This window comes from Nipponia nippon, unplaced genomic scaffold, assembly GCF_047370975.1.
Source record: "Nipponia nippon isolate SJK-2023a ecotype South Korea unplaced genomic scaffold, ASM4737097v1 scaffold_5, whole genome shotgun sequence".
NCBI classification, from domain to species: Eukaryota; Metazoa; Chordata; class Aves; order Pelecaniformes; family Threskiornithidae; genus Nipponia; species Nipponia nippon.
The window spans coordinates 70837342-70860428 of record NW_028262369.1 but is presented as its reverse complement, the minus strand read 5'-3'; the positions used below and the strand labels follow the sequence as shown (position 1 = coordinate 70860428).

Sequence of the window (23087 nt, the reverse complement as noted above, 5' to 3'; positions counted from 1 at the left end):
TAACAGATGCTGCATGTAAAGGTATTAGGAATCCAAGTTCAATGTGAGACTTTTGAAAGTTTTAGCTTTAAATACTCAAAAGAAAATTAAAAATTAATTTTAAATGGCCACTATTTAGATGATGTTTCTGAATGCCTTGAATGTATGTTAACAAATTTAACAATGTTAAAATTTTAATCTTCATGTTCATATAATATTCCTAACACTTTCTCCTCTACAAAAATGAACTAATCTTTTTCCTGGTTTGGTTTGGTTTGTTTGTTTTCCTTTTTTTTTTTCCCTTTTCTTTTTTTAAGTCTGAAAAAGAGAAAGTCCTCAGATTGCATTCTTGTACAGCATGCAGAAAAAAATATCTAATTTTATGATCAAGTTCTCAACCACTTAGTAGCAACTAATAACAGAACTGCTGATATTGCTGTATACAAAATACTCTGAATGTTGCTCTAAGAATTCAACATTTGAAACAAACAATGTCATGTTTAACTTGATATCTATGTTGGCATCAGTTTCATTTCATTTACTGCTTTAAATGGATGCCAAGTTATTTGTAGGCATATTTTTTTTCCTTAAAAAAACATGTCTGTCACAGATTACACAACTCAGTGCTTGTCACTTATTATGGCTTTGGCTTAAATATTGCTAAAACATATTTCTTTATCATATTCAGTTTTTTAAAGACTCCTGGTAATACAGACTACTTCAGTCTTAGAAGCTACCACCATTGAAAAAGATGAGATTTTTTTCTGAATGTTATAGCGACAGCACACTTGCACATATTGCTTGGATTTATATTACTTGCTTTGTTTTCTTGGGCCTCTCTTTGTTAGTAATGTATCCATAAGCCCTACATCATGAACAGCAGCAGGTTAAATCATATTTATCTGAGCTGACAGCATAAGTGCATAAAGCAAAAGGTAGATAAGCTGAAATGGCAGCATCAATCATTTTCCATGAGACAAGACAACTCTTTTTAGTTGTTATGACCAACTGCTAATATAGTACACCACTGCAAAGGCTGCATGCAGCAATGAACCTCATTATAAAGCCAGAACATAAGTTGAAAGATGTCAAAGCTGAACACATTCACTGTTAAAATTCACACACCTTTCTTCACCATACAACCTTACGTTCACCTGGCAACCTCACCTTTCTCCTCTCCTTGATCTTCACACCATTAACATTATGATCAGGTCAAAGCTGCATTTTCTTAAGCATCCGTGTCCTTCATCACTTTGAAATTTAGCATCTTGGACCTTCGTTTTGTCACAACCATTGCTGTATTGATACACTTTGCTGTTGGATTTTGTGGTCTTGGACTTGGCAGATTCTACGGTCTCTATAGTGCCATAACAGTCGAGGGTCTCAAGGAGAAAAGCAAACCCAGCATTGTGATCCACATTCTAAAGCTAAGGAATTAAATTGCAGGAGACCTTCAGAAATGTCGACCAAAATGGGCCATTTGGATAGCATCCAAATTACTCAAAACTTGAAACAGAAGAGAAAGGTGGCGTTCCACAGGGCAACTGAATGACCCGGAATTGGCAGTGAGCCACATCAGTCACGAATCAAAACAGCTGTCTGTCAGAACTAGTGTAAAATATGCCTAGTCTGAATGTCACAATACAGCTTAAAAAGAATGGCATTACTTTGAGAGCACCTGCCTTTCCTTCCAAGACATTTAGAGTTCTCCGATTTGAAAAATCCTTTCAGGCTTCAAAGATTTAAATAGGTGAGGAACTATGGCAGTCTCTGATTTTATCTGGCTCCGCAGACAATGCTTTTTCTCTTGGTTCTTGTTTAACTTGGCTCACACAGATAACACCCTCTGTATTTTCTTCAGCTTAAAAAACAAAAGAAAAATCAAACATTGAAGTTCACACTCCACTGATAACTCTTCAGCCCCAATAACTGTATGCATTTAAAAGAAAAATATTACAGGAACTCAAGCTAATAGTTAAGGCATTTGTGAAGTTAACTGCTATTTAGTTTGACAGCCAGTTATGTCATCTACAGTGCTATAAGACATTGCAAGTTGACATGAATTTACTGCAGTAAGGGCCCCCTCGAGTAAAAATATTTAAATCATTTTATTAAAAAAATAATATGTTTGGAGAGATAAAATTATGCTCACACAAAATGCCTTTCCTCTTTCCCATGGAAAAATGAAGCTACCATCTTTTTGTTTTTTTTTCCAGGGGAAAGAGGAATGGAGGTGCTATTGCCGAAAAAATTAATTCTAAAGCATGCTGATTTAGAGAATGACTTACACTTCAGGCATGACTGGCCACTTCTCAATGACTGCACATACATTTTCAGCAGGAAATAGCTTATTCTTAAGTTAGCACTTGGATAAGAGAAAATCCAGAACGTACAGGATAATTTTAACCAAGTGTACATGTGCGTAAGTGTATGCACACACACAGGAGAAAAAAATATCTTGATATACACACTGACTGAACTGCTAGAGTTCAAGTATATGGTGTTTCCTCCAAATAAGCTCTGCAACATTATTCTCTCTTCAGTCTAGACTGTTTTTTGTCCTCCTCCTCTCCAGACAAAGAACTTGCCTCTTGAAAAAAAAAAAAAGTATCTGTGCATTTTATAGGCAACTCCTCCATATAACTTAGGAATGGCACCAATATTCTCATAATTTCCAAATTCAGGCTGGTGATGATAGACTGAGACCTTGAGCAGAAAAAAAAAGGAAATCCCAAAGGAACAGTGAGTTTAGTCCTTGCAGTTATAGAATTTTATATTTGACTACAATTCTATTGTGTAAAATAGTATTTCTTTAAAAATTCACTTACAAAACTCATCACTTCCAAAAATTTTTGAGCAGCATCAACATCTATATTGAACAAATGGATTAAACAACTGAATGGAGGAGGTGCATTTGATAACCTCTCTGAAATTCTTTTACCCTGAATGAAAACAGAATTTCTCAGGAGATTAGTCAAATTCAATTATAAAAAGGAAAAACAACGAGTTACACAGACATTTAAGTACAGCAGGCAGAAAACCCCTTAAATTTAACTTTGACAGTATCGCCACAGTAAAATATCCCAATATTACTTTAACACGTATGAATTTCAGTATATTTCCTCGTGTACCCTTTATTTTCTTTTTATTTCTTCATGTAGTCTTATCTTTCCATTTTCAGAATATTACAGAATTTAGTACAAATTACATTTTGCTGACCTGCAAAAGTCATCAGGACATATGGAGATAATTATCACTATGACATTACAAAGGTGTAGGCTATGATCTAGCACACCTTTACCTAGATGTTGCTGCAAAACTACTCAGGAGTCATCTTTTTAGAAGTCATAGATGACAAGAAAAGATAATATAATACAGAAATAATAAAGCATTGCACAGCTAACATTTCAGACTCTCTGGAAAGTCAGAAGGATATGCTGCACTGATCTATATATGCCCCATATCTAAGAGGTTTTCTTCACCAAGAATTAGAAATCATTCTTTGAGAATGCAATCCTTCATTCTCAATTAGGTTCCATGCCTGAGAATTCAAAGACTGTATCTATATTTGATAACAATGGTTTTAAGGAGCCTTCTATTTTGACAGAGGGAAAGTTATTTATGGTGTTTATTATGTATTTTTTAAAAAGTATTTTCAAACAGAAGTGTGAAATTCCAAGCAATTACATGCAACTCCAACTGATCACTGCTAAAGCATATTGATGACTACACGATCCTAGTAAAAGTCTATTAAAAAAAATCCAGACATCTGCTGGGCTGGTGCAAAGAAAGAAGTCATCAAAACCCCCACATTTTTTTCCAAAGAGTTCTAACTAGATTCAATATTGGTTATTTTCTATTCTTATTTTTCCTTTAAAAAAATTATTTTAAAGATCATAATTTTAGCTAAATATTGGGATTTTTGGCAAAAAGATTGTGTTTATCAAAATAAGTTGGTCAAAGAAAGTGATAAGTAGTTTAACTAAGAAGTCATCATTTAACAGCAAAAACTCAGTTTGGGTTTTTTTGTTTGTTTGTTTGTTTTTCTTTTACAGTCAGCTTGTTTTCACAGTAAAAACTAATTAGAATCAGCTGAAAGAAGTCTACACTGGAGTTCCCCATTATCAACACATTTCTCTCCTTTCTTCAAGACACACAGAACAAAATCCACCGCATTTTCTATATTTACACATTATTGGAAAGACTGCAACTTACTAAGTGCTGGATGGCTGTCCACAATCCGTACTGGAATAGTCTGTACATCTCCCAAGAGAATCTGATGGACTCCTCCTTCTAGGCTTCTGGAGTCATCTACCCCTCCAACTGCTACCAGCTGGCCCCTGGTGACCAGACTCTGATCAGAGCCAGGTGGAGTCCCAAAAGCAGAGGCAGCAGCGCTATGCTGTGTTAGGCCAGCACCTGCTTGCAGACTGTGTCCTTGACTAAGTACTAGAGAATGGTTGGTTATTGCACTCCCTATGGAATCCAGGAGACTTGCAGGGCTGGGAGGGGAATGGTTATTTACAGCTATCAGGGCTGTTGATCCATTTGTGGAGGTAAGAGTTGACTGCAGCTGTAATCCCTGTGAAAGAGAATGCAGAAATACTAACGTACCAGTATTTACAGCAGGAGGAATTTGCATTTAGCAGCATGTATTTTGCAATGCTGGAACTGGATAGCTTCTGACTTCCTATACATCATCTCTTCTGAACAGTCAATCCCAGCAACCCTAAGCTAAAGTTGCATTAGAAAACAATTAGGACAATGGTATCCAGCAGCACCTAGAAGACTGCTTAATGACCATAAAGCTCTAATTTTGAATTGATACTGAGTTTCAAATCATTCTCCAATACTGCCCATTCCCACAAGAGATGAGCACTAAAAGCTAAGCATACTGCTTTAAAAAAAAAGAGTGAGGTGGAGCCAGGCTATCTTCAGAAAAAGAGGAAAACAGCAAGTAGAACAGCACCTTACTGCAGTCTCTATTTCTAGGGAAGAGATCATGCATTTTATCAGGGTTCAGGAAGTATGAAGGTAGCTTTTCAAAGAAGTAGTTAGGGAAGAAGGCTAAGAGAGTCAGCTTTGAAGGGAGATGAGCTTTAAAAGAAGCTCTTTTAGCATGACATTCTTACCCCACTCTTCAGCCTTTCAACCTGGAAGTACACAGATCTAAGCTGGGAGCAGTTTTAGGATTTGAACATATTTTCTTAAGAGGCTGAAGGAGGATTTTAAAAGAATAATTAAGTCTGACTAATCTCCCCGCAGTTTTGCAACATTTTCATTATGAAATGACTGGGCCACGTGGCAAATGAATAGATGCTTGGTTTGAGGCAGAAGCCCACTACCTTTATCTTCTTGGGTTTGCCTTCATAAGAGACCTTAACTTCAAAGTGTCAAAAGATGGTAGTGGGATCCCCTGCACCACAGTTATATGCTAAATGTGACATGCAAAAGAGGCCAAAGTAAGAGTTGACAGCTATTTAAAAGTCCGTGCTACCTAGCCAGTGTTTGGGATCATTAGCTGAGAGGGAACTTGCTGTTCTCAGCTTGCCTTCAGCATTCCCAGCGCAGAACGTTTGATGTTCTGTAAACAACTTGACTGTACCTGAAGTTGTGCAAATATCTTGGGCTGAAGTGAAGAGAGCGAAGACAACAGTTGAGCTGTTTCTGGTGGCAAGGACTCCCCGCTCTGGCTGGATTCTGCTTTGGTGACAACTGACTCCCCTGCTGAGCTCCCTACAGTGCCACAGAGAGGATGCAGACAGTTACGACAAATTTCTTCTTCCCATTTAAAAGCCTCCCCTGTGAACTGAACAAACCCCTTCAATCTCAATATAGAGACATAAAAGACATGTATCTACATATGTGCTGTTCTCTTTGCAGAATAACTTGGATGCTAAAGAAAAAAGGCTGAGTATGAGAAAAAGACTACTGTAGGAAGATTGTATGTGCCTATTCAGAGTAAAAAAGGAAGCACCAATAAATTTGTTTTGGAGAGCAAATTAATTGCAACCTACCCTGTGCTTTGAATTTCTAGTTATAACATAAAAGCTGAAACATTTCTATCAAAGCAGCAACCAAATAATTTCCCAATACATACATCTCAGTACAGGCTCAATAACAGCTCAATCACAGACAAGCATCAAAAGAAAGTGTTGTCTTCCAAAATAAAAATCTACACAGGAAATCCTCTAAGTCTCACCACTCCCTTCCAAACATCTTTGTGGAATTAGGATAACTTCTATGCAATATCACACCCAACGTCCATTTATCTGGAGGCCTTTCAGCCTACAGATTACATCATATCCTCAAAATTCTTTTTTAATGCAACAATGACAGACTTCATTTCCTGAAGACTTGTAAAAATTGAGATTCACTTGTAGCAATTTCTGCAAGAAAACTTCCCATGGGATCATTCTATTTCCTGTTTGAGCCACCCAGAACATTCTGGATAAGATTTATCCAGACACAAGTAGACATTGCTTAGCCTCTTATTTCGCAGTTTCACTGCTGTAACTGTAAAAGAAGAGCTTGCCCTGTGCATGTAGATTAACCTGGTGAATGGAAAAAAATTGAGAATGGCCAATCACAAAAAGCTTTCTAGCAGGAAATCATACAAAAGTTTCCAGCAATCTGAGTGGAGATACGTTTTTCAACATATATACTGATTTGCAAACTCTAACTCTTTATCATAACTGACCGTTAAGATACACTCTATAAATCTCCTTGAACACAACCACTTCAAATATTTAGGCTCTTTTTAATACTACAGAGAGAACCCATATGCAAATATGAATATTCTCATGTAGAAAGAGATGAGATGGTAGTTCTGTCCTTAGGTTGTATTCTGCACCAAGATGCCTAGGAATAAAGCTAATAGTTCAGTTCCTGATCTACCCACTTCTTACACTGCATGGGCATTCAGTATGAATGCCGGAAGTTTAAAAAAAAAAAAAAAAACGGGTACTTTATCTCATTTGTCATTATACTTCATAAAAGATGTAAAAGGGAACAGACTGAAGTTTGATAGTTACAGTGATTCTTACACCTAGGAGAGAACAGAGAAAGCTGTATCACATGGAGATACAGAGTTCTGCACAACAATAAAATAAGCAACTGGGTTTAGTTCTGTTATTGTTCGATTTCTTAAATGTAAACTTGTCCACAATCGGCACAAGTTGAAATGAAAAAAAAAAAAAAAAAGAAAATGTATCCAAACAGTAGTTTGAAAAGATAGTGTTGTTTTTCCTTGCTACCATTTCTCACACATTAATAAGAGCTGATTTCTTCAAAAGTCAGGCTTCTTTTTTTGCTTAGACTTGTAATACAATTATAAACATGTGTTTGCAACATGGACAAACACATACCCACATATTTAAGTGGAGACAAGATATGCTGGAATTAGAATATCTGCTTATATTCACTGAATTGGTGCACATGTGCAGAAAACTAAACAAATCCAGTTCTCTAGCTTTCTTTAAAATTCCGTATGTCACTGGATGGATGCTTACACATTTGATAGGCTACTTTGCCTTCGAAAATTATCTGTGAAAGACAAAGAGAACAAGAATTGGTCTTCCTGAACCTCCTCCAGCACTTAGACAGTTCATACCAAAAGTCATCCCTGCTGAGCTCTATCACAGCTGCTGAAGGCACAACTATTCTGTGTCTCTCCATAAAAAGCGCAGTAATGGAAATATTAACATAGACGTGCAGGCTTAAGCACAGTACGTCTGCTCATATTGCAAATTCCTTTTCTTCCTAAAAAACAAGACTTCCTTAAAAAAGAGGGACGCTATTCAAACTGAGCCTAAAAATCTACCTCTTGTCCTCTGACAGTTGTCAGCACTGAAATTCCTACCCTAAGAGCACTAAGCGTACATGATGCTTTCCAGTTCAAATCGATCCATTGCAGCAACAGGTAAAATAAGAGTTAAAAAAATCCCAAACAAAACAAAGCCCAACATTGGCCTTTTTATTAACTGTAAACACACTGGTGTGCATGGAACTGGTCCATGTAAATCAGGTTCACCAAGTCATTTAGGAGAAATCACATAGTGAGCCAAACCTCTAGGGGTTTATCTTTCCTGCTACAACAAAGATAAGAAATAGATCAGGGAGTGACAGGGGCCAAAGAGGAAAGAAACCCAAACACATCAGGACTTCTTCAGGCAAGAACCACAGTGGAGCATAACTGCTGACACAAGTAAATCTTTAAACATGACAACTGTGGCAGTGCCCCTTTGGTCCCTGTAGACAGCTGTATCAGCTGTCTGGAACAAAAAGTACCCACCACCACGTTCCGGTTAAATGAGGAAACAAGCTGGCAGTGCCACTGAGATTAAAAACATCTAAGAAGTCTGCAGCATTATCTTAATATATACAAACAATTAGGCTCTTCCACCTTGCTGCATTCATATCCCTCCTAAAAGCCAACAACTCTTCTGATGAGTTTCGTATCAAACCTATTAAACAAGGGATGGGGCAAGCATCCACAAACATGCAGGAAAGTTCTTCTGGTGTCACACTAGACAAAATATCCTTGAAACCTGAGGAAAAGGGCAGAATAATCTCATTTTAAATTTATTATCAGCCACCATGATCCAGCGGAGCATCTCAGCCTATATGTAATCCCAACTATGTGGGTAGCAAGTAGATCTAGTTACAAACACCTGTATTTTGTTTTAGTACATGTTTTGAAGTCAAAGTAATAGTAGCAGGAACCTACTTTCCACAAAGGAAAAATAGTGTAACTAGCATCTTCAAAACAAAACAAAAAAACCCCAGACCTTCAACCATGAATGAATAAAACCAAGTTTCTATAGAAATCTACACTCTGGCTTTGCAGCAGAGTGGGAGGAAGTTCAATACTTTGTTAGGTGGTTCAGCAATCGCTGGGAAGAGATGCTGTTTGGCTTCGCACGTTAATAAAGAAGTTACATCACATAAAGAACTGAAGAAACATATCTCACAGCCCTGCTGCCACTAAACATCTGTGTTTCTATTTCTATTCTAAGCATTAAGAAAAACGGAAAAGAGTGCTCTGAATTCTGACAGCAGAAATACAGCGTTCGTTTTTCAGGGCCTGATCCTAGCAGGTGGAACTCATCAAGCCAACGACTTTGGGAGAAGCAGGAATCCCAATATGCATTCAAGTCCTTTTCAGCAAGATGTTTAAGCACGTGTGAAGCACAAACCATCAAGGAACTCAAGTACCCATTGGCTCCTGGGTATTGTGTGCCCTGACAGATATATCTGTTCAGTAGGAATTTAATTCTGTCTACACAGGTGTTACTAGCACCTTCACCCAAGGCAAAATATTCTTTCCACATAACCATCTCATTAAAATCTTCAGTTGCTTGAGGATGCTAAATAAAAGCCAAATTTATAAATTTCCATACTTCTGCCAACCCCATCACAACTACATATATTTCTCCACACAAAAATTTGACTATGCAGTCAAATAGTCTAAAAAAATTATGCCAAAACAGACACACCAAAATAATCCTTATTAAGTTCAGCTGAGTGACAGAACATCACAGTAACCTCTCTGGAAGGAAACTGAACTTCTGTGACACAACTAATACAACAAATCACATGTGGAGACAGCTAAGGTATTAATGCAGTCCTACCATCTGAAGGTGGCGACGCAAAGGTAACAGTCACTGTTTCTGTGAGAACATTCCCACTGTCTGTGGTCCACTGCAGCTGGAAGGAAAAAGATCTCAGTTCTCAGAAAGGGTCCAAGTTTGCCTACTACAGAAACATAGGCTCAATACAGGACCTGTAGGAAAACAGTGTCTAAAACTACACTTTCTTTTAAACATGCATTTTGGGAGCTCTTGGTTTACAAAAAAACCCCAAAAACTGTAAAAGATTTTTAACATGCACTATAGCAGGAAGGCTAAAGTCTGCTTATGACAGTTCAAAGTCTTTAAAATAGAAAATAGTCAAACCATTCGGCTAACTAACAAGTATCATCCACTCACCTGGGCCAAGAGCAGTGTAGAGGGAGAGGGAAAAGACTAATGACACAGCATGATTTAACAGTACAGTGTCAAAGCTGATTTTAAATCAGCAATTCCTTAGCAGTCAGCCTCATAACTGGGAAAATTAGGATCACTGTGCATCCCTTATTACTCAATAGGTGGAAGAAAATTAAGGAACAACATTGTAAGAGTTACTGAGCATTCTGAAGTATCTACTTCATGCTTACTTCACTTGCCATAAAGTGCATTTATTAATATTTATACATTCAAAATGTTGTGCAAGCCCTAATTTAGATGGCATCTGAGACATACTTCATCCCTGTTTTTCAGATACAGAAAAGTAGGAGTAACTTCTCCAAAACACAGACGATGACAAAGCTACGAATAAAATTTTCTGATGCGTGCCAATTTTTCTATACCACATCACTTCCAGTGCATGCAGTCATCATGAAGCACTAGTATGATTTGTCAATCAACTAATAGCAATCTAATGCTGATGAGATAAATACCGAATAAGGTCAGAAGGTTTTATTCACATTTAATTCAATCTTGCTCAGCCAGAGATTCCACTGAAAATATTGCTGCTGGAAATATAAAGTCATAGAGAATTTTGGATGAAATACAGCTAAGTGGTAAAAATGAAAAATAAGATTTCCAGTCTTTAATTCCAAAAATAAAAAAGAAACACAAAGGCCAACGTACTGTTGCTGGGATACTTTCTGAATTATATACCATCTCGCCATTCCTCAGGGACTTCTGCACTTCATGAATGTGGTTCTTGATGTCATTCACAGTGGGGAAGAAGGACAGGTTATGTCTTTCTGGCACTTCATCAGGCTTGAATAATTCTCTTTCCACATACTTTCTGTCACATGTTAAAGGACATTAAAATATGCATATTTAAAATATATTGTGCTATTTCCCTCTGTTATAGACACTGCCACCTTCTCCCTCCCCTTGTTGCAATGACAAGATGAGCAAGCTAGATGATCATCTGACCCAGTTCTCTGTGCATCTGCTACAGAGTTTGGAATTAAAAATCCCCATTTATTCAACTAACTTTAAAGAGGACAGCAGCTCTTAGTGGCTACCTACAATGAAATGGAAAGAGAAGACAAAAGCTGGGAAAAACAGATTCTCATGCCATAATGGGAAATATATTCAGTAATGCATCAGCACTGCCATTGAGTTGCAAACCAAATTAATCAAATGCAAAAGTAGATATAGTACTACAGACCGAGAGCATGTCAGACAGTTCTGTACCTTAGTTGCTTCCTCACTGCATAGACCTGCTCTATTCCCTGAGACACCAGTTCTCGGATCTTGTCTGCCACTTGAGGATGAAGTCGGGAAGGTAGAGTACAGTTCTCATCTCTAACAACTTCCTCCTCCTCCTCAGGAGGAGACACAGAAAAATGGGACGGTGAAGAAGGGAGGCAGGAAGTTTCCATTTCATGGTATTGGTGGGCTTGCTGAGTGGGTAACTGTACGTACCACCTGGCAAGAAGGAAAGAGTTTCTACACACAATTCTCAAGCAAAGGCAAAAAAATTAGTCTCTTTGGGGAACAGTCCAACAATCACAAACAACCTAGTGAGAGTGACTTAAGTTTTTACAGCCCCCGAGCTGGAAGATATTGTCTTTCAGAGCTCAGGGCCCTCTCACATCTTTCAGGGCAAAATAAACCAGCTCAAACTCCCAATTAATACAACTATTTCTATCTCTTCCCTGCATGAAAATATCTGCTGAAGTTCCACAGCTTGGTGCTTAACACATTTACCAAACTAAATACTCCAGAACCACAGAAGTCTTACTGACATTGTGGGATTTTTTACTATCGATATTAAGCAAGAGCCTTAATAAAGCGACTAAGTAAAAAATAAAGCAAACCAAGCAAATTATTGCTCTCTTTTGCTTCATTTGTCAAGATAAATAAAAAAGTGGAAGTTTCACCTGAGGACACCGCCAGCATCTATCAAGTTCTTCTTCAGCGTGTTGAATGCTTTCTCCTGCTCCATTCTTATTATTTTCTTGTCAATTTTAGGGTCAGTAGGAACTCTGTATTCCGGAAACTTTTGAACCTTTTTAATATAGATCCTTCCAAGGAGCAGGGGGAATAAAAAAAAAAAAATAAAAAAAAATTCTCCTTCAGTACACTTTGCCCTCAGGGGGAATGCAAAAACTGCACCAACTTCGTATCAGATATTAGTATAGAAAAAGTTCAAGCGGAGTGTTGCAGGGGGTGAGGAGCCTCTAAGAGAACTGTAAAATTGTTAAGGACACATTAACAGAGACGGATGCAGATGGATACATATAGACACACTTCTGTTCCAGTCTGGAAGCCACTCAGCCAGAGTGATTTTGCAACCTCAGCAGAAATCCTCTGTCCCTCATTATAGTAAAAGCACAACACCATTGCTGAACAGGCTGTAGTTCACCCAGCCTGAAGCCAGAATTGAGCACATACACACCTAGCTGCAACCGTCCAAGTAAACACACTCTTAGCTCAGTAAAAACTGAACAAGCACCGAGGAGGATACTCAAGGACAAGGAAAAAACCCATTAGTGTTGGATAGGGAGAAAGTCCCCAGTGAACAGGAAGAACTGTAACTCCTTCAGCAAATAGGACATCTGCTAAATTAGGCTGATTGACTGATATCAGTGCAATTAAAAGCCTGAAGGAAAAACAACAAATAAGATGACAAAGTTTTAGGACCAAAAATGGTCACTAAAGGACACCACAATAACTAACTAATGCTCAGGCAGAGCATGATTCCCACTTGTCTTTCATGTCCTGATGTACTGCTACTTTGGATCCAGGCAACCTATCAAATCTCAGCCTTACTCAGTTTAACAGGACACATTTCCTCCTTCCCTCTACATGAGTATCAACCTCAAGTTATCAAGGAGACGAAGCTAAGAGCTACAGTGAGTATCAGCTACCACCCCCAAACAGTGATTTGTCAAGTCTCACAGAAAGGACGCTTTCTTAGGATGCTGAGTAGCTCTTCCAGCTTTATAGACAGTTCTTACCTTGCTGGACAAGTGGCTTTGTACAGATGGCCAGAGGTGCTTTCCTGCTCAACAGCTTTTTTGGGCTGGAACCCTTTCCTCCTTGGCCCATATTGGCACTCCATTACAATGGCTCTGCTTCCTGGGAACAGAAAGTAACGCACTCTATTTATTCAAGAAACTGCTGAAGCCATTACAGTAAAACAGTAACTACAGAAAAGATGAGAGTTCTGAAACAGTTTTTTCTGTTTACCATCAGACTCTTCAGAAGGCAAAACACTTAAGTGTAGCAAGCATTCAAATACAGTGCAAATGCTTCTCTCACAGCATCTACGGAACACAGAGCATTTTCAAAGCATTTTCCAAACTTATTACACCTCACAACACTCCTGCCACGTATATGAGGGCAAAATATTGGATTCTGCCCTGGTGAACACCAATACTTTACAAGATTACTTAACAAGCCTTGCAAGTTGCCAAAGGAGCACAATGCTGGTAATAAGAGAAGCATAACCCCCAAAATAACTGAGAAAATCTACAGCTGAAATCAAAGGTCAGCAGCTACTTCCAGCCTCCTGTCTTAAATCAATACTTTAGACCATGCTGTCCCATAAATTCTTACTTGCAAGTCTGACCTATCTTATCTGCTAAATAACACTGTTTCAATGTGGCATACCCACACAAAACCAGACAGGCTTAAACAAATATTACTTAGCTCTAAACTTGAAGTAAGTGACTTCTTCCAGTCAGACCTCTAATGAAAGGGGTAACAGGCATAGCATTAAAGTGGTCAAGAAAGAAACTTCTTCCAAATTTCTTCCACGTCATGTTTAATTATCTTTTATTTATAATTCATATACTCCAGTATGCAGGCAAGGAGCTACCTATACCACAAGTGATATAACCAAAGCCTTTTTAAGTATCACAACAGCAACATAACGTGTATCCATAAGACACCCAATGATTTATTGCCTTAGAGTGTGACATTAAAAAATTAAAAAAAAAAAAAAAATCAATGCAAATAAAGTAGTAGGAAATTTAAAAATAATTATGTATAACAAACAGATATCTTGTCTCTTTCTTAAAAACAAACAAACTTAAAATCAAAGTTCTAGGATTGAAAAGCCTTCAACAGCTTTAAACTAGTCCTTGTTAATAGGAGTCTCAAAACCAATTTGATGGGGCCCTTGTTTTACAAAAGTATCAACTATTCAATATTCTTATTAAAAATAACAATCAAGATTTTGATCATTAGTGCATGTTTTACACTATAGGGAGCTACCCACCTTCTCTATATTTCCCCACAGCTGAAGCACAACAAGGAAGGTATCACAGATTGGTTCCACTTATGCAGAAGGGATAAATTCCTCAAGAACAACACTTTTGTCCTGCACAGTTTAGAATTCAGTTATCTGGGATTTAAACTGCAGTTCAGTAAATCATATTTACAGCCTCTGCTCTACAGGTATAAAGGATTTTAATTAATTTCATAGAGAAGTTATAAGCTAAATCTAAATGTATTGGAAAGGCAACATGTTAGAAATACACATAATGCCTGTTTGGGGGTCCGAGCAAAGCAAAAAATATTACAGCTTAATTATCTGAGTCTTTATTAGTCTACAACACTAAAAAAAAAATCTACATGTGTTTTTGCTCTAAATATCTTACTGTGAGGCAACTAATTTATCAGGCAGATCTTACAGGAAACTGAAGATGTCTCATATGCATTTTGGGGAAAAAATAAAAGTGTAAGTTGTTTTGGCTTTTTTCTTAGCTTTCTTATACCTCACGATTTATGGCTGAAGCTTTAAAACTAGTGCTAACATTTCAATTTTTCAGTTACTTTCATAAAAAAAAAAGAAAAAAACAGGCACATAACCTACATTCCAGTCATTCATGATCTCTATATAACAATTAAAACCTGTTCATTTCATATCTGAATGAACGCTTAGTAATTTCACATACGCATTGCATGAGCTGAGTATGTAATTACCAACCTGTAAAGCCTGCACATTCATTTAAAAAAAAAAAATCTGTCTGCTGAGATATTTGATGTTTATTTTGCTTTTTAAATGTATTTAATTTTTTTAAATGGTGCCGTTTGAATAGTTTATTGGCTCCTGTGGAACAAACTCTTCAAAGGATCTCCAAGTTAGGCAAGAATACTCGAACAAGCTCTTACCCTTATGAGAACTTTCACATTCTGATAGAGCAGATGGGACCTCCATCTAAAGATCTCATCACAAGAACCCCCATCAAATGGTACATAGCTGATTTATTTCTAAAGAACAAAAGGAATTAATCACAACAAATCACAAGCCTGTGGTTTAAGGGAAACAAGCTCCTTCAGAGTGTCACCCAAGCTGCTCTTTTTTTATGTTTGTGCCTTGACTTTGTCAACACTAAGCAACACCATAAAGATCCTTCTTTATGGCCAGTTGGCAATTGATGTTGAAATTTTGAAAGTAGTTATTAAAAGAAAAGTTAGTTACCTGCATTGACAAAGGGGATCCCATCATATGGGACATACTGAGATTTCCACATCAACCGTGTGGCGGGTTTGGCTGGGCTTGGAGACTGGCGCGTCCCCCACACACTTTGTGTTTGCTGCTTGTGTAGCGTTAGAACACTCTCTAATTCTGTCTCGCTCACACAATAGCCGCGGTACGAGTCCCCAATTTTCTGCATGGAAAGGAGGTGAAATAATAGGATTATCACCCAGCTGACTGCTGAACATTACACAAGAAAACAAAAGCAGTCAGGGGCTCTGGCAGGTGAGGACACAGGCTCAGATTTTTGGTGTTTCATGTTTTTTTTCCCCACACTATTATCCTCACAAATAGATTTACCATAGGATCTAACACCAGAGCAGTCCCCACCGAGGTCAGGAGTTTGTCAGCACTCAAAAGACCCTAAGTACATGAAGAAGCCCTGAAAGATTACAGTTACTGCCAACTCTGATTTCCATAGGACAACTTCACTCCCCCAACACACGCTTCAGTTAGTCACCTCCTAAACAAATTCGCCTTAGGCGAATATTTTCACTTGATTACCACAGAGAATCTCTGAAGCACTAAAAAATATCTATGCATGTACTTTAACACACACACACTGCACTGAGCTGGAGCAGAATACACCTGCTTATACCACCAGTAACCGCCTCACCCACTTAGTGCACTAACTTGGAATTGAATGTCTCATGAATACCCCTCTCAATCTTCAAGGCACTCTTGATTCTCAACAATACACAGAAACACAATATACCAGATTTGCCACATGCAAACTGATGATAGTTTCAATGAACTCTGCTAAGCTCTGGGCAACTCCAGAAAAACTGTGTGTAACCTGACTCAAAGTAAAAAAGAAACAAACAAACAAAAAAACCAAACAAAAAACCCCCGAAAGCCCACAAACAACTTGCTGCCTTTGCAACATCCCCTGTGACAGCTATTCAGCTACTCAGAGCCACCACAGCTGGTTCAGTGCTGGTCTACCAGGGCCAGCCAGAAAACAGCGAAAGCACTGGGACAGAGAAAGGCTTTCCATCCAAATTCAGAACGCCATGCTCACTTCTGTTCATTTGTAGCTCTGGACCAGGCTGACCAAGCAGCTGGAAGTAACACCCAGAGTAGATTGCCAGCTCAGCCTTACAGCATACCTGTGGGGCAAACGCACGGTGAGTAAGTACTAAGGTCTGATGGATCTATTTTGCCACCTTCAATAACAGAGCAGCCAGATGTTTAAATAATACTGACAACAAAAGCAGCAACAGTGTCTCTCCAAGACCATTATCGCACAAATACTTCAGTGACAACTGCATAAAACCTGCCTCATAGTCACCTAAGAAAAACAAAATGTCTGTGGTTAGCAAGACCTAAAGTCAACAAATAAAGATCTTGTGAATGAACTGGGCCAGCATGGTGCTGCTGCTAGCGCAAGCCCAAAAGCAGAGGGTTATGTACACACCGGCTGCATCAGTCATTCTGAGCTACCAGTTGCTTGCACTTCAGCAGCTGACTGTGCTGCAAGCACACTGCTCCAGCAGTTAAGAATGTCTACACAGGCTGCACTCACACAGCTGTGCTGAGAAAGAGAAGCTGGCAAGTGTTTGGCCAGAAATTATAAATAACATTTCTGTCCAAAACTTGATCTGAAAAATCCAGGAGAAGCAAAGTACCTTCCTTACAGAAACCTGTCAAGGGGGATGCCTCCTTTTGCAAGAGGGATTACAGTACCACTCCAGACAGTGAATACTGTGTGATCAGCATTTTTTCCTTCCACATCTTATTCCTGTCACTATACATAGGTCATTGTGTCCTGTCACTATACATAGGTCCCTTATTCTAGGGAGATAAGAGAAGACTGATAAAACTATTGTGCCAGAAAAGTAGTGATAACAGTTAAGGCACTGTCTCCTATTTGGCTTTACTTCTGCACAAGATAGATCATTTTCCCAAAATTGGTGGGAGGGGAAGACAAGAAGAAAAACATATAGCACACCAGATCCCCGCTCTCTAGGAGCTTCCCAAGTAGGAACAAATGGACAAATGAGACCATCTGCCCCAGACAAATATATGAACTTAGCTTTGTACAGTTGATTAATTAATGCAGTTTTTAATTACACTCTATTTCAGTGTGCTGACACATGCTGGAAACACATTCTGATCAGACCACCGAAAACTAAGTAGGTTATAGAAAATAACTTTTTTTGTTGTTGTTTAAAATCTACTTTTTATTAACAATGTAATTACCCTGAAGTAATCCGATAGTTTCTAACCCTTTAACTCCAGCCAAGCTTCAAGCCAAATAACGGAGCAACTCCTTCTCTCTCACCTGGCCTCATCTCAGCAAGTGTACATAAAAGCTTATACTGAAGCACACATACCAAAACTACAGTTTTCCTTGAGCAAACTAACAGCAGGATACTGAGGCATTACACTGTCTAGGCACAGCAAGCATAAGCTGAACATTTCAAGGCAGTCAGGGAATCACCACCAAACACAGAGCTTAGTGCTAATTTTGGACAGCTGCAGCTTTTACTGCTCTGTGTTTGCCTGCAGTACCAACTGCCAAAGGAGTCATTGCCCTTTGGAGTTCAGACTTGGCCAGCTCCCTGGGATACATGATTGGCAGCACGTACCGAGGCTACGCCATGGCTTCACCTGCTGGCATCTTCTGTGAAATTCACACAAACCTCCACGCTGTCTGTTTCTATTCTGGCAAGTGACTGAAAGAGTGGAATTGTGAGTTGCCACATTTACCTGCTAGATCTCCAAATACCAGTTGGACCCTTCTATCCTGTTACTAGTAACAAAACATTCTGCAAGACAGTCACACCTGAAAGATAAATGACACCTCAAAATCCCATTGTCTCTAGTCTGTGCCCATGAAAAGGCACATGGATCCTAGCAGTCTCCAGTGGATTTACACTGTGTAACTGACAAACTCAGCAAAGCAACTCTACTGATAACACACAAGGAGAAAGAGAATTTGGGTTATTCCTGCTTGGATGAGCTGACTCTGCAGGGAGAACAGCAACAAAATATTTTTTTTTTAAAGGAACAGGGAGGATTAATGCATACAGGCAATAGTTCTGCTGAACAGCAGAGGCAGATGTTTATATCCTCAGAACACATCCAAACAGACAGTATTTTGATTTCCTTTTCTTTAAAAGTAAGAACTCTTCTATAAATGCTGCTGCTGTGAATTTGCAGGTGAAATTTCTTGTAATAGATTCATATAGACCAAGCAGACCATAATACAAGTCCTCCTATAAAATGAAAACAATAATAAATGATTCAGATAAGCTACATTACATTGATGTTAAGACAAGAAACTATGTGCCACATAGTGCTAAAAACACAGTAACAGGTGTTATAAATCTTACTGGACTGTAACAACTAACTGGCCATTTGAATTGACTCATTTATTCTGTGAAAACAGTATCTTGACCATGGAAGAATTAGCGTTATTGATTTTCTGACCTCTTAATGTTTAAGTTGGTATAATAGTGGACAATACCGTTTATATGAAATAAAAGGCGTATAACAAAAAAGAGGAACAGATTAATATATTTAGTTAATTTAAAAATTATTTCTAAGCAGATACAGAAAGAAATTTCATTTCTAAGTCCCTGCAACTGCAAATTCCAGTTATCAGTGGCCAAGCCAATAAGAAAAACCTCAAATGGTAGGGATATCTAAAGAGGTGAACCAGCTAGAAAGAGTATGAATTTTTCTTTAAAAAAAGTATTAAAAGAAAGTAAAATCAACATCTATCAGGAAGAGTCTGGTAGCAGGAGGAAGGGATAGGTGATCTCTCAAGAATCTTCCCATCTCCCCTCCCTTCCTTTGAAGTGATTCATGATGCATTCTAGCTGTTGATATCGTCCCAGTCATCAGGACAGTTCTGTAGACATCTAACAACATGCAAATAAAGAGAGTTCTGTTTAGGTCAAAAGCCATCATAGGGAATAAAGACAGAGCATTTTTTAACAAAAAAGAAACCAAGCACGAGTAACCATGCTGGTACGAAAACCAAACCAAATCAAAAACCACTACCAAAAACCTGTGAGAATACCTAAAATAGAAATCCCTAGTAAAACATTGACATTAAGGTGCTCTGTCAAGTCCCAGACTTGACCCTGGCAAGTCACATGGATTTTGATTTCTAAGTGACAACATAAACCAATATGAACAGTTGCAGACTTAGGCCATACAAAAACAATTTTATTCTTTAATTAATGGATCACTAAGGGCAACAAAAAAGTTTGCTCAACAGAAGACAACAGAGTGTGCACTGTAGCTCAAGAGCGAACTCTAACACAGCACACAAAGTGTGGACCAGTGGCTTTTTCCAGCACTGTATGGCATCGAGATTTCAGAAGCACATTTTTTGCTTCAGAAGCTGTTGATGGTCAGTTACTCCAGTATTCCCAAAAAAGGAAGGGATTCCATAGCATTAGTAGTACCAGTAGTACCAGTACTATCTCATAATATCAGGAAGCTTGAACACTGCTTCTACAACTACGAACATTATTCCTTTCATGGAATAGGACCAATATCTTCGATCTAGATGATAAAATATCAAGTCAGAATGCTTTGCAGCCCACCTCACAGTTCCTGAGACGCCGTGCCCATGCAGGTGTATTTGGTGGCAATGGCTGGAGAGGGCTGGGAAAGAGATCTTCCACTACCCTTGGGGAAAAAAAAAAAAAATTGTAAAAGTCTATACAGACATTCAGGAAAGCAACAATTTAGTCTCAACTACAGGTAACAGATCAATGCATTATGTATAACCCTACAGCATATGATCAAAACCAGATATTGTATCAACTTGCCTTAAAAAAATGGGGCTCATTTTCCCCATATTCTATTTCATTGTTAAAATATTCACAGTAGATATAAATATTTAAAACACCCACTGTTTTCTACATTCAAGAAGACCTCTGAGCATTCAGTATTCACAGTATTGTTGCTTGACAACAACAGACAAAACACGGTGAAATAGACCAATTGATTGTCCTGATAATTTTCTTACAAAGACTGATTTTAGAATGCTAAAGATTAAAACCAATATCAAACACTTGCTAAATGCTGCAAATTTCAGTATATTTTAAATTACTGAAAACCAGCTCCAATAACTATTTTAAGTATCTAGTTTCTCCATTCCCTAAATCCTGGGGCAGAAACAATGCTTACTCAACGTTTATTATTGCAAAACTCAAGTGCATCACCTCCTGTCCGTACAAATACGTCTCTTTTCCAGGATTATTTTCTAACATGTACAGACTGTGTTCATAAAATCCATTCACAAACTGTTTCTCTTCACTTTAAATGTTTCTTGAATATGTCTAATTTGTGCTGTAGTGAGATTATTCCAACCTCTTCCATGTCTCTATTTCAAAAGAGCATAAACCAATGCAAAGCCAGCCTGCAGTCCCCACAGGACAGACATCTTCTTTGTGGGGTTTTGGTTTGAGGTTTTTTTTGTTGTTTTGGTTTTTGGGGTTGTTTTTAAGCAAAAAAGAATCCAAGAGTATTCAGGAATTAAAATAGTAGGCATCACTTAGCACAGGGACAGAATCAGGTCGATATCAAGAGAAGAAAAAGGTAACTATTTTAACTTTAGAAACTTTGCTAACCAATCTGCCTGTCTACGTGTTCCACCGAAACACACTGTTGGCACCTGCTTTCTCATATTTTATGAAAGGAAGCTGAAGAAGTTATCCAGAGAACAAAGATTAGGCTCTCCCTGTTAATGCCAACTATTGAAATCTCTATCTAAAAAATTAATCTCTCCAATCAACCCTTCTTGTGGGAGGATGGTTTATATAGGTTTTAATATAGAAGAAACTCTGCTCCCTCAAACTTCAACTTCCCCTGCAGTTTCTTCACTGAATCACTCTCAACTCTTGGGTGGCACTATCAGTATTTATTTGGAGTAATTTCAGTAATTTGCACTGTGCTACTTTAAATGCCCACCTATTGCTCTGGTCAGAATATATCCAACTATCTCTCAAATACAGGTACTTTAATTGCTTTTTCCACTTCTCTGGCACATAAAAAAAAGCTTCCTGCAAACACAGTTAGCAACACACCATTCACTAATACTAAGGCTTCATAACCTCTATTATATGGTAATTTTGTGATAACCATTGCAAAAAGAAACTGCAAGAAAAAAAGGCAGTACTAACACTGGATCAAAGTGATTGTTCATCCTTTTAACTCCTGACCTACCTGGTGGTTGTTTTTTTCGATACAGTGAGAGATGCCTGCGGATGAAGAATGTAACTGCTTGCACTGTCCGCTATAGCAGCCACCGCCACAGTCTGCAAGTTCCCATCACCACACTTCTCTTCCGAAACATCTTTGCAAAAATAAAACATCCGCCTGGTTAATAACTGAACTCAGAATGGGGAAATGACAAGCTATGATTAAACTCTGTCTGTTGGAAAAGCAAGCATTTTGACGTACGAGATAAGATTTCTGGATGATAAAGTAGTTTAATAGTTGTGAATCAATACTCAAACTCTAGGCACACGTATGAAGACACACATGATAAGGTTGTTTGTACTCAAGGACTTCGGTAATCATGCTACTGCTAATCAATCCTTCCACAACAAAGCAAATAACCAGAACAACTTGTAAATTACTCTGCTTTAGGTTTCCACAAATCCATATAGGATTGCACAACTATTTTGTTCAGCTGCAAATCACATACCGGCTGCTTTTAACATAAGAAAAAAGGAGATTACGATACTGGTTTGTACTTGGAAAAGAACACCTAAACAAGAAGAAACAGGCCTCTTGTAACTGAATCTGACAAGCTGTTAGAACAAATGTTTTAGCCTTTCTTGATAACAGGGAATAATCCATAAGCCAAAAAATACTGTTAGATTGAAGCCTGTGTGTATAGTTAAACCAAAACATAACAGAAAACTGTGAAAGCAGACATTTGATACTTTGGTCTCAACATAAAGAAAAGGGTGCTCTCTTTAGATGCGGGATTTTTGTCCTTCGATTATGAAAGCTTCTTTCCCCCATCCCGAGAGAGAGTGATAAGCTATTGACTCAGTACAGAAATTACTCCACTAGAAAGCTTGTGGCAGAAGATTCATAAGTGCACACCTCAGAGTAACACCACTCTGGCTCAAAGCTCAGAGAACTGGTTCCTTCTACGTAGACGTGCCCTTAAGACACTAAGGTCTACTCTGAAGCCTGTGCCATTTCGTGCATTACCACCACCTGCAGGCAAGTGAAACTCAAGGGCTGACAGTCCATTCTTCTTCCCCTTTAATCTCCATAGTAAACCACTGACAAGTCTTCCTAACTGTCTTTTAAAAATCAAATAACTACAAAGTCTTTTACACAGTAAGTCTCTAGGGGGAAAAAAAAACCCAAACAAAAAAAAACCCACAAAAATGCACAAAATATCCTACAACACTGTTGCAGAACATATATTCAAATACTGTGAAACTGAGCTATTCGCAAACAGGGAGCCCCCACATAGGATGAAAAATGGGAATACAGAAACACTATTGCAACTTATTGCCTACAAAAAGTAGCAGCAACTCTTCAGTAACTGAAGGCTCACAGACAGCTTAAAG

At 38.3% G+C, this 23087-nt stretch overlaps 1 protein-coding gene across 5 annotated transcripts in view; it reads right to left on the bottom strand.

Annotated features, from left to right (window-relative positions):
• Positions 1 to 1704: 1704 nt before the first annotated feature.
• Positions 1705 to 23087, bottom strand: part of CARF (calcium responsive transcription factor) — a 30554-nt gene continuing 9171 nt past the window's right edge. For 3 of the 5 annotated variants that reach the window (XM_087734632.1, XM_087734629.1, XM_087734630.1), the window contains exons 5-15: positions 21718 to 21847; positions 20091 to 20175; positions 15472 to 15661; positions 13001 to 13121; positions 11921 to 12064; positions 11232 to 11465; positions 10671 to 10833; positions 9612 to 9687; positions 5585 to 5715; positions 4195 to 4561; positions 1705 to 1840 (exon numbers count right to left, since the gene is read on the bottom strand). In XM_087734632.1, coding sequence (XP_087590758.1) covers positions 1722 to 1840; positions 4195 to 4561; positions 5585 to 5715; positions 9612 to 9687; positions 10671 to 10833; positions 11232 to 11465; positions 11921 to 12064; positions 13001 to 13121; positions 15472 to 15661; positions 20091 to 20175; positions 21718 to 21847 — 1760 coding nt within the window. In that variant the 3' untranslated portion in view covers positions 1705 to 1721. Of the gene's footprint in view, positions 1841 to 2267; positions 2686 to 2807; positions 2922 to 4194; positions 4562 to 5584; positions 5716 to 9611; positions 9688 to 10670; positions 10834 to 11231; positions 11466 to 11920; positions 12065 to 13000; positions 13122 to 15471; positions 15662 to 20090; positions 20176 to 21717; positions 21848 to 23087 lie in introns of all 5 variants that reach the window. The other 2 variants (XR_015699294.1, XR_015699293.1) reach the window with 2 other exon arrangements.